The following is a 15,103-nucleotide window of genomic DNA, read 5'->3' on the forward strand; positions in this document are numbered from 1 at the left end:
GAGCCTTCTCTACTTTCTTACTTGCGGCATTTTTACAGGATGCCTTTTTTAGATTTAAATAAACACTTAAAAATGCCTTACTTCTTATTTTTATCGACTTTTGAATGACTATGTCCAGGAGTTTCTTGGAAGCAAGACCTTGAATTTTACTTTGTGTGAGACTGCACCAGTATGTTTGCACACGTTTGCTAGCTTGTATTTTATCAGTTAACTCAGTTTGGATATCTACACCGTGAAATGTACCCAAATTTCCAACTGTCAAAAATTGTTTTGTTTTCATTTTCATTGTTCGAAATAACAAACACCATCGGAAACTCTTAACAATCCACCTCTATTTTGTGAACAAATCCACTGATTTGTGTATAAAACCATGTTATTCTCTTTTAATCCTCTGCACTTAAAACAACTTGAATACTTCACGTAAACTCCAATTTAGACTTTTCGTTGGCCCAAAGATTCCTGAGTTTATCTTTCATCACATCATCTGCAAATATTGCCTCGATGCTTTTGAGCGAGAGTTCCCACACCTGGTCTCGGGTCAAGTTGAACGTTGAGGCAGTGATCTGGTACTCCTGGGAAAGGCTGGTGGCGAATATTCCCTTATCATCCGTCTAGAAAACAAAAACATGAGAAGGAAAAGTTTGACTTGCTCTTTTAAAGACAGTGGACACTATTGGTATTTGTCAAAGACCAGTTTTCTCACTTGGTGTATCTCAACATATGCATAAAATAACAAACCTGTGACAATTTGAGCTCAATCAGTCGTTGAAGTTGGGAGATAATAATGACAAAAAAACACCCTTGTGACACGAAGTTGTGTTGATTTTGAGACCTCAAATTCTAAATCTGGGGTCTCGAAATCAAATTTGTGGAAATTTACTTCTTTCTCGAAAACTTCAGAGGGAGCCATTTCTCACAATGTTTTATGCCATCAACCTCTCCCCATTACTTGTTAAAGGAACACGTTGCCTTGGATCGGACGAGTTGGTCAAAACAAAAGCGTTTGTAACCGTTTTTTATAAAATGCATATGGTTGGAAAGATGTTTTAAAAGTAGAATACAATGATCCACACAAGTTTGTCTCGAAATTGCGTGGTTTTCCTTCTACTGTGCGAACTAACATGGTCGGCCATTTATGGGAGTCAAAATTTTGACCCCCATAAATGGCCGACGTGTTAGTCGACGAGGTAAAAGGAAAACCACGCAATTTCGAGGCATGTTTGTGTGGATCATTGTATTCTACTTTTACAACATCTTTCTACCCATATGCATTTTATAAAAAACGGTTACAAACGCTTTTCAAAGACCAACTCGACCGATCCAAGGCAACGTGTTCCTTTAACAAGAAAGGTTTTATGTTAATAATTATTTGGAGTAATTACCAAGTGTCCACTGCCTTTAAATATCATCGGATTGTTTCTTTTTTTTAGTAGACCCTATATAATCCCCCTGCCCCTATGTGTCTACCATATTTAGTTATAATAATTGCCTCCATTTGTTGCAAATTTTTGTTAAGGCTCATATACAAATATTATATACATTTCCCAATGCAAGTTTGGCTTTGCATCAATATTACAAATTGATAATATGAGAATCTTTATAGAAATAAAATTTCACATGACACCAAGGAATGTGAGATTGTGCTATGTTACCATGCAAGCACAAACTACCCTGGTAAGAAGAGCCATGAAAGGTGCGGATCGCTGTCACCAAAACGAGCCCTCATCTCAATGACGACTTCATATACTTACACAAATAACACATGGATGGCCTCCGTCATACCAGAATTTGAAATGATGATTGTCAAAACTTGTTACAGTTTGACCGATAATGTTTGAAGAAAGACAAAGCTCTGTTGACAAAAGAACAAGATAAATTCATCAAAAATTATAAACACACTTGTATGGCTTTCCCTTTGGTGTAAACTGATTTTGCAAAGCAGATGTGCCTGGAAGAAAGGAAATGGTTCTTAATTGAGCAACTTGCGAATGGCTTTTTTATACATTTTAAAGATCCTAAAGGGAAACTTTGAATAGATCTAACTTGACAAAGAGGAACACTAGCACAAAGGGAAATCTAAGCAGAATTGAGGGAGTATTAAAACATTCAGAATGCCTTTGTCACAAGATGGGAAATCAAGCTTAAATGCACACTGGATGCCCTTTCAGCAAAAACTCTGTTGACCTAGTGGTGAAAAGTCTCCCAATGGGCCAAGGGGGTAGATACTTGAGCATTTGAGGTCGGTTTGTCTCCTATTGTAATTACCTAATGGAGTTTTATATTTGATTACTGTGTTGACTATCTCTTGTGATCCACCGTCTCCAGGCTGCAAGAACGTCCCATGTCCAATTCTATCTGGAGGAAGCTGGACTAGTGCTAGACTCTCTGTGACATTGGGAATCTAGAGGTACAAAAACAAAATACTTCTCATTTATTGATTCTGGTTGTGAAGCAAATAGGCTCTCGGAAAAGCGAACTTTATCACTTTACTAGCCAATAAGTCAATGGAGAGAAGATTATGAAGGAAGTGTCAGTTTTAGATGTGGGAGGAAAACCCCATGGCAATGTTTCTGGAGAAACCCACACAATCACTTCGGCCAGGAACCGAAAACCCAATCCACATATTGCCCTAGTGGGATTCGAACCAGGGTCCTAGAGGTGGAAAGCGATGCAAGATACCATCAAGCCAACCTGTTTGCCCTTGCAATCAGTTTGTGTGAATGAGTGGTTTTTATTGACTAGTGGAAAACTTGGGTGTACAATAACAGGGTTTTACTCACCTCTGCAGTGTGGATTGCCAATTTCAAACCACTCTCTCTTGCTTCTTTTAGAAAAGGTATGTAATCTCTGACATCATTCTTCTGTAACAGACAAACAAATGGTGGTTACAATTATGGACACTATCATCAGGTTTTAATGTACAGGTTGGAATGGTAGTGTAAGCCAATATTCTGGCTTGATTTTGGTTTTATATGCAGATCTCCATACAGGTTCCAAGTTAAAACACAATTCTGCAACCATTCCCTCATAGATCCCATAACACTTAATTTGATTGCCTAGTCACACGAGGCAACTTGGAGGCAACCAACTGCAGTGCATTCTGCAGTGCCACTTCAGTAGCAAATGAGCAATTTACCAAACAATGTCTTTGATCCCCTAGAAAAATATGTAAACGACCATTAGAATGTCGGACAGGTTAACAATGATTGCCCCATATCTAGACATGAACAATTCCATGAAACGCTCGCCCTTGGTGGACTAAATTTCCATTGGACTTTTAGCCCACCACTAAAACTGGTCTGATAGCTATAAATGTACAACACTGGTCTCAACACACGTACATTTGGGTCGCCACTTAAGTCAAGTCCAACCACAACCCCACCACTGGAGGCGTAGAACTCCTTGGCAAGTTTAACAGTCTCCTGTGCAGTCTTGAGATCTCTTCCCCTGTCGATGGCTATCATAAACCTGCAGGGAAAAGTATGAGACTGCTCTAGAATTGCAAAGGTCATGGGTTCGAATCCCACTCGAGTAATAATAAATTACAGTGATTTTTTTTCCCCACGGAACTCTGGAAAGTACTGAGTATACAGTGCTAAACACACATTGGTGTGTATACGAGTAAAACCAAAATGAATTTCTTTATCCCAGATGCAAATTTAACATCTGTTAAAGCAATGAATGTTTTATGCAATTTGTGATTAACAAGTAAAATATAGTGCACAAAAGGTGAGGGAAAGCTTATTTGTTGATCACCGAGATTTAAAGCAGTTTATGGTGTGTGAGGTTTTTGATTCATCCAAACATCAAACAAATCAAATCTGGTATTTGCATTACCAATTTTAACCAATGAAATCCAGCCACAGCCCCGTCCATATAATATTGTAGGATTCTATAGACCAATCCGACAAAACAAAATTGGTAGCGCCCTCTATTGAAAAATTACCAACTGCGGTGTCTTTTTGTGCACAAACGAGGCATTGAAGACATCGCAGCAGTGGGGCGCAGTGCTAAATACCTGGGCGTCCGGTGCGTGCCTGGATTTGTCTATACAGCGTTCATATACCTCACTCGGTGACGCTCAATGCTACTCCTTTTTACAAAGCACCATGTAATGATTTACATGGTGCTGATGGCGCAATATGCAGCCAATCAACCCACTTCCTCGTGAATGAACTAACCTCACTATAATATCAAGTCCAGCATCTTTACTCTCATGTATCGCAGATAGTACACTTTCCACGTAACTTCTCTTGGTCATTCCTGACAAAACAACAATTGTGATAAATTAAAGCAGGGTATAATTTTAGCCATCTGTCCTCAAACAACAAATTTGACCATTTGTCAAAAGGCTCACTTTACCTTGATTATATGGTAAACAAACCCACTGAAATTTTGATGTGCTAACAAATTCAGATGTATCTGAATGCATGTGGTGTGTATGTTCCGTATCAAGTTGGGACGGAACAGGTATACCTCTGTTCTTTCCTTTGTTCTTTCAATTATCTGCTTAGCAAAAATTAGCAGGATACCAGTCACAGATGATGTGAGATGGTATTTTGACTGGAAACAATATTCTAATAAGCATAATGTTGTTGTGGTTAGCAACCTTTTGTCCCTAAGCATGTAAGCACAAAATCTTGCTTTGCACAGAACTACCCTGCTTAGTAGGAACAAGTTACCAGCCAACATGAAGTATAAACTGCTGCCATCAGTAACCCACTCATTTCTTGCTCAGCAAAGAAGTTTGCTGAGCAGTATTTTCTGCTAAACAGCTTTCTGAAATTGACCCCTGGTCTCCTTACCCGTCTCCGGTACATCTCTCGGGGTGCTCCTCAACTCAAGATATCTGACACCATCCTCCGCAAACTCCCTGATAACATTGCGAGTTACTATGGCAACTGCCTCGCAGTTGTCCACCAACTGGTGGATGAGCCTGAACATATCAAAGCACCTGATGCAAGATTAAAGAAAGATAGGCTTGTAATTGTTTCATTTGTAACCACGTCAATTTTATAACTAATTGTAACAGGGCTTGAAATTTTACACCAGACGGCAGGGTTGAGGTCAGTTAAGCCAATAGCTGTAGCCAATAGCAGTAGCCAATAGCTGTAACCAGTAGCCGTTGCCAATAGCTGTAGCCAATAGATGTAGCCTATAGCTGAATCCAATAGCTGTAACCAATAGCCATATTTTTTTATACAAAAGTTGTAGTCATTAGCTGTAGCCAACTGTATCCAATAGCTGTATTTGTATAGCCCAAGAGCCAATAGCTGTAGCCAAAAGCAATAGCTATAGCCAATAGCTGTTGCCAATAGCTGTAGCCAAGTAGCCTATAAAAAATGTAGCCAATAGCTGTAGCCATATACATAGTTGTAGTCATTAGCCGAGCCAACTGTAGCCAGCAATAGCTGTAGCAATAGCTGTATTTGTATATTATAGCCCTCAGCCAATAGCTGTAGCCAAAAGCAATAGCTGTAGCCGCCAATAGCCAAAATGCCTTTTGGCCTTCTTAGTTTATTTTACCCATCAAAAGTCATTGACTCTCCTTTCTCCAAGCCAGCCTTCCATCTTTGTAATGCTGTTATGTCTAGTTGCTGCTTTCCTTCTTGCTGATTCTTCGCCAAAAGTTCATCGATCGTCTCAGTGCTAATAGAACCATTGATGTGTGCATGTAATTCCTGCAGGGAGAGAGGCAAACAACAGGGAAGACAATTTAAAAGTAAGCATTTCTTTTAGTATCTAATAGAATCTATCTAGTTCAAGTTTGTCGTAAAATCAGAGGATAAATAAAGGAATATGATTTAAACTATCTGATAAAATCCTAATAAAAAGATAAGAGAAAAGAAAGTAACATTGCTTAGGGTTGAATGGAAAGCATCAGCTAAGTGAGTAAAAAGGTTTATTCCCAAATTCTGGAGGGGTGCAGAAGGGGACCCCCCCCCCCCCCCATAAAAAAAACCTAGAACAAAAGTTTTGTTTAAATCTCTGCATGGTCGCCAACAATACGTGCACAAAAATTAATTGTTCAGCAAATGTCAGAATGCCATTGCCAAACAGGCTCGCCGTCTTCAACAAATAACCGGATATCAGGGCATACTTACGATTTTAGGCAAGTTCCTGTAGAAAGGGTCAACCTCCATCGTGAACTTGACTGAATGACACTGCCTCTGACGCCGAGAGTCGAGCCGCGCGAGAGACACACACTCCAATGCAGAAAAGAGACAGCATTTTATCCAACACGTTCTGTTTGTTTACGGTTGGGCGCCACCTCGCGCTCGCTTCTCGTTAGTATTTTAAAGTAACCAATGTTATTGGAATACTGAACTCCACAGTGGTTCGGCCCATCGGAGAATACCCGTGCAAGAATGACCTTATGACGTCATTTTGCATATGCTTGCATCTTTTAGACATGAAAATATTATACAACCAGGTCCTAGTGGTTAGTCCACTGTTATGTAACAACTCCCCAAACCTGCTGCTACAAATGTACTTGAATAAAGAGGTCTGATGGAGTACTTGTATCTTTTAGACATGTAATCATTAACAACCAGGTGGATTTCACAAAGGTAGTCCTAACTTAGGACTAGTCCTAGGCAATGCTAAGAGATAGGACTGGTCCTAAGTTAGGACCAGTAACTCATCCTAACTTAGGTCTGGTCCTATCTCTTAGCATTGCCTAGGACTAGTCCCAAGTTAGGACTACCTTTGTGAAATCCACCCCTGGTCCTAGTGGTTAGTCCACTCTTATGTAACAACTCCCCAAACCTGCTGCGTGGGGGATCGTCGCGAACCATGCCGGAATGTTCCGAGAGCGCACGAAAAGTTCCGAACAGCTGTAGAGATTAGTTTTTAGTGCCTTCCAATGTTATTGCTTGGAGGAAGGGCACTTCATTCTCAAATCTGTTCCAACTCAAAGTTGGGCCCTAACCACAGAGCTTGTATTACTATACCAGTTTTTTGCATGCCAACCCACTCATCTGAAAACAAACACACTGACAAGAAAATATCACACCCCAATAAATAGATCAAGCTTTCCAATTCATTCTCAACAAAGTGAGGAAACTTTATTTTGTTTATTCACAATCCAATTTCTTGATCCGTAAGAAACAATAACAATACACGCGAGCAGCCAGTGTTCAGAAATTGTTGAAAAGACAGTTAAAACATTTAAATTAACATGTAAAGCAACAACGAAACAGCACAAAAGTTTACAGCGTTAAGAAAAGTATTTTTGTTTTGATAGTTGTGACAGTATTCCAGCTAGCCAAGGTTGCACAAGCACAGGGCCAAATTTCACAAAGCTGCTAAAGCACAAAAACTAGCTACAGGATCAACAAAATTCTGCTTACCAGAATAAGGTTATCGGCCAAACTACCATCTCACATACTTGTGATATTGTGTCTGCTCATTTCTGCTTAGTAGAAAAATTTTAAGCGAAAGGAAGATACTGACAAAATAGGGAGACCACCATTATTTAGGGCTTGATAACTCGGTTGGTAGGTCATGGTTCAAATAATGATCTAGTAAATATATATTTTTGTTCACCACCATTCAATTGATCAAAAATTTACCCTTGTGGTTTATTTACTTATTACCTGGAACAAAATTTCTGTACTGCCGCTTTCCAGGTTGTATCATTCACTTGGGTGTGATCCCTGGCACTGCGGTAACAGTTTACATGTATATGGCTTCTGATGGTACACCTCTGAACAAAGATATTGACAAAGAAGGGGGACCACCAACATTAGGACTTGTCAGTTGGTAAAAAACACAAACTTGTTAATCTTGAGGTCGCAGGTTCTAACCTCGCTCTAGTTAATGTTTCTTTGTTCACTCCAAAATTGAAAAAAGAAGACATCAGCCAAAATGTTGAGAATGTGTGTACCTTAACAACACTGGACTTTCGACCCTTACAATACTTATTTAAAGATGGTATGTCAGATTTTTGGCCCCAAACATTAAAAAATTGATTTTTGTTTTGTAGTAAAATGGTATTTCAAAGAGTATCACCCGCTCTAAAGAAAACAAGTTTAACTTTTACTTTTAATGGTCAGGAACCATATCAAAAATTTCAAACGTTTCTTATAAAACACTCAAGAATTGGTCCTGTGATATATTGTCGGGATCCCAACAAAAATTAATTTTGAGCACTCTATTTCACTGCTACTAATAATTGGCAGATTTTTCGAGCAATGGCTCAAATGAAAGCTTGTAACTTACTCGACCCCCATCAAAATACCTATTGAATTTTAAATCAAAATTTTTGGGTCCAATCGACCAAAAATCTGACATAGCATCTTTAACATTAGAATGATTAAGACTTGCCTTGCACAACTATTTTGTTAAAAGACCCAAAACCCTACATCAAAGCTAATTTCAGTGTTGCTTTTGTAAACATAAAAATCTAGAAATTGAGAATGGATTAATGCCCAAATCTATGTTTCTTCATGCAACCAATATATTTGATCCAGCAATATTTGATCCGCTGTTTTGGCTTTTTATATGATAATACATTGTGCCAATGTTAAAACCATTACTGTTAGAATACATTATCAATGTTAATAAAAATGTTGTAATAATTCCTATATGAATGGATGGATGAGAAAAATTCATCAAAGTTAATGAAGGGACCATCCCAATGAAATAATTTCTGATATCTTCTTTACTTTTAAGTAGAAAGACATAATACTTAGATAAACATTTATACTATTTCAGATTAAATCTGAAAGAAAACCCAAGTCAACAAATATTGCAAAAATTGTTATACATGTATAACTCTTACTATTTTTTATGTTCTTTTAGCTTTGTGACCCTACACATAAACAAGTTAAACAAAGAGTAGGATAAACTTTTTACAACATTCTAGAAAATTGTTGCTCTGGCAAAATCCCCAAAGGATTTGGCAACAAAATAATGTCCCAAATATCAGGACGATCTGAAACTTTGCATGGTGGGAGTATAATTAGGAGAGGTTTGCGGTAGCACCATTAGTAAATCCCTCTTTAAAGGCAGTGGACACTATTGGTAACTACTCAAAATAATTATTAGCATAAAACCTTTCTTGGTGACAAGTAATGGGGAGAGGTTGATGGTATAAAACATCGTGAGAAACAGCTCCCTCTGAAGTGCCATACTTTTCGAGAAAGAAGTAGTTTTCCACGAATTTGATTTCAAGACCTCAGGTTTAGAACTTGAGGTCACGAAATCAACCATCTAAACGCACACAACTTCGTGTGACAAGGGTGTTTTTTTCTTTCATTATTAATTCGCAAGTTCAATGACCGATTGAGCTCAAATTTTCACAGGTTTGTTATTTTGTGCATATGTTGAGATACACCAACTGTGGAGGCTAGTCTTTGACTGTTACCAATAGTGTCCACTGCCTTTAAAGTAGTGTTGGTTCTAAAAAAAAAATTTTGTTGGTTCTGAAAAGAAGTGGTGGTTGACAACACAATGTTTTGATCAGTTTGCCCTGATCGTCTTTTGATCAGTATGCTCTGGTCGTCTTTTGATCAGTATGCTCTGGTCGTCTTTTGATCAGTAATGCTCTGATCGTCTTCCTTAAGGCAATCAGAGCATACTGATCAAAATGTTGAGTTGTCAACCAACGTTTGATCAGTAAGTATGCTCTGATTGTCTTCCTTAAGACGATCAGAGCATACTGATAAAAGCGTTGAGTTGTTAACCAGATGATCAGAGCATATTGATCAAAGTCTAGTTGTCAACTACTGGTTATTTCAAGAACCAACACTAGACAATTCAACATATTTTTAAATGGTGCTACTGCAAACCTCACCTAGTCCATATCATTTTTTTGTAATTATTCATTAATTGAAGTCGGGCATCTTCTTAGTCCATAGGTTGGTGCCTGACATGGAAGTTGACCACATACTCGGTGTTGGTCCGCTGAACAGATATTGCAAAAGGCTCGTAGGGATGGAAGGTGAAGGCAACCAGTCGGCGAGCTGAGGGCGGGGATGGACGGCCCAACATCCCTGCATGGATCTTGAACTTCAAGATGCCAGAATCACGCGAGTAAAACCTTCAACACGGGAGACAAACAATACAAACATAAATTTATAAAAATCAAAATACAATCTAACTAATGCTCTACAAAAAAGGGCTTAAATTTTACTAAATTCTTTGTTGGTGTCGATATTCAAATAATGTTACTATTTATTTGGATGAAAGTTTATAAAAATAATTCTTGCTTTTACACTTCCATGAAATAGTTTTGAGGAGTACAGGCCTTTGACTTCGCTCTGGGGCACAGCAATTTTTCTCCGATAAGAAGCTATGTATCTATGGGGGAAACTTTACATCTGTGTTGACACCTAGCAGAGGTTCCACAGCAAAAGCACAGGGCACCGGGAAATTGCTATGGGTTATTTTGAGGCCTTGAAATGTAATTCCGACTTGATACAAAACATACCTTATAGGATGGTCTCCACAGGCTTTGGGCCTCTCCATCACAGACACTCCCTTGTCATCGTAGCTAAAAAGAGACAGGTCTAGGTAAGGGCTGCTACTATAAGATTGTGAGCTAATCGGTAGCTGAGCTAACAGCCTCTTGACTGCCTCCGTATGTCCACCATATCTCGCATTGATAATGGTGTGTTTAAACCGCCTCTGGATCTGTCGTGCGTAGATATTGCTGGAAGCTGAGCAGGTAAACTGTGCATGAGCGTGAAGGGTAGCATTGCGGAACAGATCACAGAAGTTCTCGAAAAGTTCCAGGAGCTCTTCCGACGTATTCTCAAAAACGGCCACCACCTCTGTCGTCAGCATGTTGTAAACCACAAAGAAGGATGGTTGTGAGTTGGGATCTTGCGTTCTGAGCGTCACCACATCTTCACTGGCGTATTTGATCAGGAGGTGATTCTCATCCAGAAGTTGAATCTTCCACATGCGAAGCCCTCGGAAATAATCAAAGTATTGGAAGAATCGCCTCATTGCACCTGGTGTTCCGATGTGGTTGGCACGCCTCCATAGATAGGCAAGGAGTCTGTGTTTCAAGGAGTTGATACAAGTGTCCCTGTAGGGTCTTGAGGTCGATGGATGAGGGGGTTGCTGCCCATCCTGACCAGCAGCCAGAACTAGACCATCATCCTCATAACAGAATCTACCGATAGTTCGGACGTCAATAAAATTTCCATCAGGTGTCACCTGGAAGATGTGAATTGTCTGTTGTTGAACAGACAAAACGGCTAAGATATTCTTATAGAGGTAGAGCCCTTGGTTGTGTGACAAGAAGATTTTGTCGCATTTGAAAGTTCTAGAGTCGCAAAGGATCCCCAACTGCAGGTCAACCAGGTGTAGGGAATAATCCTCGAGCGGTGAGCGGGGGTTGGGCGAGACAGACTCGTTGTTGCGGTAAACATCGTAGAAATGTGGGTAGGGTTCATCAGGCACATAGGCTGCAGATCCTACAATGACATAGCGCCCATCGTCCGTAAAAAGGCTGCACTCTCGGTTGAGATGTTCTCCGTTTGGTGTGACACTAACAACATGACGTAAGGCAAAGAATCTCTGAAAAAGCTGTCCACGGATCCCTTGAGCTTCCACAACATCTACAGGAGCCTTCTTACTGATCTTTTGAAGCAAATCACAAGCCGCAGCCGGTCCTTGAAATCTGTAAATTTCCAGGGAGGTCTGATCGGAGGAGAAGGCAATGAAGTATTGTCCGTCTGGGGAGAACTTTCTGAGAAAACATGGTGGCTTCTCAACGTTTACAACAGTGAATCCTGGAAAAACGTTCTGGTGAAAGTATCTTGCGATGTGGAATTGTGTTCCTGGTTTGCATCGGTGAGTCTGCCGATGAAAGAGGCGATGTACAATGTTTTGGTGGGGAATCTTGCGAGGTCGGATGAACTCTTCTTCAGGCAAATCATTTTGTTGATTGTTGGTCTTCCCACTGAAATGTCCATGGCCAATGTTTGGTAACACTCCATTTTGTGAGATTTCTGCTGGCGTTGTCATATCTCATCAAAGTAAAACTTCATTCTCTTCTTCAAGTTCAGGGTAAACTATATTGGAAATGAGAGACCAGGAAATTTATCATTTAAAAAAAACATTTGCATAAAAAGCATTGTCAAATCATTTGCTACTAATATGTATTTTATAACATTGACCAGAAAAGCCTCCCGGACAAGAAAACAAAATTAAGGAATGATAAAAATTGTTAAAAATAATTACTTGATAAATTCAATCACTTCAAATTCAATCAATTTCATTTCAACCAATGATGTCCAATCACTAAATAATTAATCACTGAAATAGTTTGTTAATAAAACTAAATGAATAAATCAAGTTCTGAAGAATGGAGTTTTGAAATAATGCTACTTAAAAATGCACACACACAAATATGGACAGTTCGCATTTAAATTTGTTTTTGTTATTTTAAAAATATTGTCCAATGTTATTATAAATTGTTTGTTGTCATTGTCGATAGAGGGCAGTATAATTTATAAAACAATTCATTGACATTAATCTCACTCATAACTGTCGCTGAAAAACCGTTTACCTTCGCTTTGCATCGGCTGTACCGCACAGGCCAGACAGTTTTTGTTATTGTAAAACAATAGTTCAAACACTACGACTATCACCAGTCTATTTTTAATAAGAGGAAAACACGTAGAGGGTCACAAACAAGACATACCGCAATAATTTAGATCGTTCCACATAAACAACCGCTCGATGGTGCATGAACATGGAGGCGGCCATTTTAACTGCTGTTTTACCATAGTTTCCACTTGTCCTTAATTATGTCTAATTCAAGAAAGTGTTTCAAACTATACAGGTTATATAAATGAAATTATAAAATAAATAGCATAAAAATACTTCCAAATCATAAAAATAGTTATTCGTATATATTTTACATTCTTTTTTGATAATATTTTATCACGTTTGGGTTCAGTTAAACAAACGACAATGGGCAACTAGGGTAAAGCACGCGCACGCGGGCTAGTTCTTTCATATTTTTATCACCCAGTGCATAACGTATTGCGCATGTACAATCGACGGCGCCTATTTGTGTACCAATCTCTTTGTGCATGTTTTTTCCGGGTACCACTGCATTTCAACGTGAAGTAAGTAAATATTTCTTTGAAAATTTCGTTTTCTGTCCTTTACGCGCTGTAAAAATTGACATGTTTTTGATGCTGTTACAATTATATGTTAAATATAACGTCAGGATGATATAAAAAATAACAGGTTTACGATAAATGTATTATTTTGAGGAAATGTACGGTGTTTTTTTTGTGGGGTACGACGGTCGAGTTGTCGCAACGCGTTGGTGGCGCTGCAGCTAGCGTGTGTGGCCGAACCACAGCAGAAGTGGTGGGAGAGATTTTTATATTAGGTACAATTTTCAAGTGTATTTAGTATGATTTTCTTCATCCATAGTACTAGATGTAGTACAGAGTAGTACTTCTTCGTACCACCCCATCTTTCAATAACAATGTGTGTGTAATTTGTCACTTTGTGGGTTAATTTTTAATGAAATTATTATTAATTAATAAAATGTTGTTTTTTTCTCTTAGCCGTTAGGTAGAAAGGGTTAGTATATAGACTATAGTTCGCAGCTTAGTAAGTTTGATTAAGATGAATAACTTAAATTAAAACTGAACTGAACTGATGATAGTGATTATTGAATGATCTAGTTTATTAATAATTTTACAGCATTTTACCTACATCATGTCGACATTGGTAGGAAATTCTCAACATCTTGAACATGCATAAAATAACAAACCTGTGAAGATTTGAACTCAATTAGTCGTCAAGTTGCGAGGGAATAATGGAAGAAAAAACTTGTTGACAAGTTGTGTGCTTTCAGATGAATTTGATTCAAATTGAGACCACGCTCGACTAAGATCTCAAATTCAATTCAAATATTTTAGTGAGAAATGACGTCTTTCTCAAAAAGAACTGCAGAGCGAGGGAGCTGTTTCTCACAATTTTTTTTTTGCTATCAACAGCTCTCGATTGCTCTTAGCAAGTAAGTTTTTACACACTATATATTTGTGTAGAACTGGGGTGTCTACATTTCATAACATTTAAAGAAAACCCTTTCCTATCAGTACAATAATATGGAACCCTCTTCAGATTTTGCGCCATGTTTTCAGAGACAAAGTGGACAATTTTAATGAAATAATTGAGGGAATTTGTTATGGTCTTATGCCAAATAAAAAAAAAAACCAGTTGATCGTCCCCATCCTTTCAAAAGGACTGACCTAGGGGCCGGGCTTTTCCCGAATCTAATGTGATGCTCTCGAACATGTGTAACCGTTTGTTTCATAAAACAAAATTAGTGAATGCCTTTTTTAACAAATCTTGCTAGTATAATAATCCATCCTTGTTAACCTGGGTCCTCATGCAACAAATCGGTATAAATTATGCTTGCGGTGGGTTCGAACTGAAGAATTGGTGGCCTGTTTGATTTGAGATACTAAGCGGCCATCTTGGAAAAAAATAACAAACAGTAAATAATAAGGCCCTGATCCTCCTCTTTTTTGAAAAATCCGGACGATCAACTGTTTTTTTTTTTATTTGGCCTAAATGGAAAATAAAACTCAAAAACAATACTAATTCGACAATATCACAAAATTTGGTGAACATTTTGATATTGTGATCAAGAAATGTGTATAGCGGATAGTAAGGCTGGCTGGACTATAAATCCGGATGAGCGCCCTCTGTTGTCAGTACACAAATAGTGATTCCAGCAGTCTTCAGTTGTTTTGATTGGTCATTATTCAGTGCTCATAGAGGGATGTTAAAACAAAATTGTGAATTAGTGTATCCCTGTTCATCCGTCTCCAATTTTTGTTTCAAAGACCGAAGTATTTACTATTCAAAGTTCTGCAACATGGCATGTTGATTTGATGATTTAAAAACATTTTTTATTGTGATCAAGAAGAAATGTGTGCTGTGTCAATAGGAGATTGTGATGAGCGCCCTCTGTTGGTTGCATTGGTAACATCATTCATCTTTAGACCTCAACAACCCATATTTTATTTTAAAAGCCATTTTGTGCCACCAGGAGCATTTTAAATGGATTTACTTGATAAATTTTGTGAAATTCATTTAGAAGAAGCTGCGCATC

General features: G+C 38.4%; 3 protein-coding genes across 4 annotated transcripts in view; 1 reads left to right on the forward strand and 2 right to left on the reverse strand.

The window, feature by feature from the left end:
- Nucleotides 1–164: 164 nt before the first annotated feature.
- On the reverse strand, nt 165–6,228 carry LOC139941515 (N6-Methyl-AMP deaminase-like). Its single transcript, XM_071938050.1, has 9 exons — nt 6,105–6,228; nt 5,527–5,681; nt 4,806–4,954; nt 4,182–4,263; nt 3,342–3,468; nt 2,781–2,861; nt 2,266–2,401; nt 1,752–1,852; nt 165–611 (listed from the first exon to the last, which is right to left on the reverse strand). The coding sequence occupies exons 1-9, from the start codon at nt 6,141–6,143 to the stop codon at nt 417–419; spliced, it is 1,065 nt and encodes a 354-aa protein (XP_071794151.1). The 5' UTR covers nt 6,144–6,228; the 3' UTR covers nt 165–416.
- Nucleotides 6,229–7,072: 844 nt separating this feature from the next.
- Nucleotides 7,073–12,729, reverse strand: LOC139942125 (DET1 homolog). 2 transcript variants are annotated; one of them, XM_071938844.1, is made up of 3 exons: nt 12,662–12,729; nt 10,436–12,029; nt 7,073–10,045 (listed from the first exon to the last, which is right to left on the reverse strand). In XM_071938844.1, exons 2-3 carry the CDS (start codon nt 11,980–11,982, stop codon nt 9,853–9,855), a joined length of 1,740 nt encoding a protein of 579 aa, XP_071794945.1. In that variant the 5' UTR covers nt 11,983–12,029; nt 12,662–12,729; the 3' UTR covers nt 7,073–9,852. The 2 variants fall into 2 exon arrangements, with proteins under 2 accessions (XP_071794945.1, XP_071794946.1); XM_071938845.1 differs by having other exon boundaries at nt 12,527–12,716.
- A 275-nt stretch (nt 12,730–13,004) lies between these two features.
- The window catches only part of LOC139941477 (heterogeneous nuclear ribonucleoprotein K-like), a 95,016-nt gene continuing 92,917 nt past the window's right edge, over nt 13,005–15,103 (forward strand). The window contains exon 1 of the mRNA XM_071937998.1: nt 13,005–13,091. The gene's annotated coding sequence lies outside the window, so the exon portion shown is untranslated. The remainder of the gene's footprint in view (nt 13,092–15,103) is intronic.

Source organism: Asterias amurensis, chromosome 9, assembly GCF_032118995.1.
Source record: "Asterias amurensis chromosome 9, ASM3211899v1".
NCBI lineage: Eukaryota > Metazoa > Echinodermata > Asteroidea > Forcipulatida > Asteriidae > Asterias > Asterias amurensis.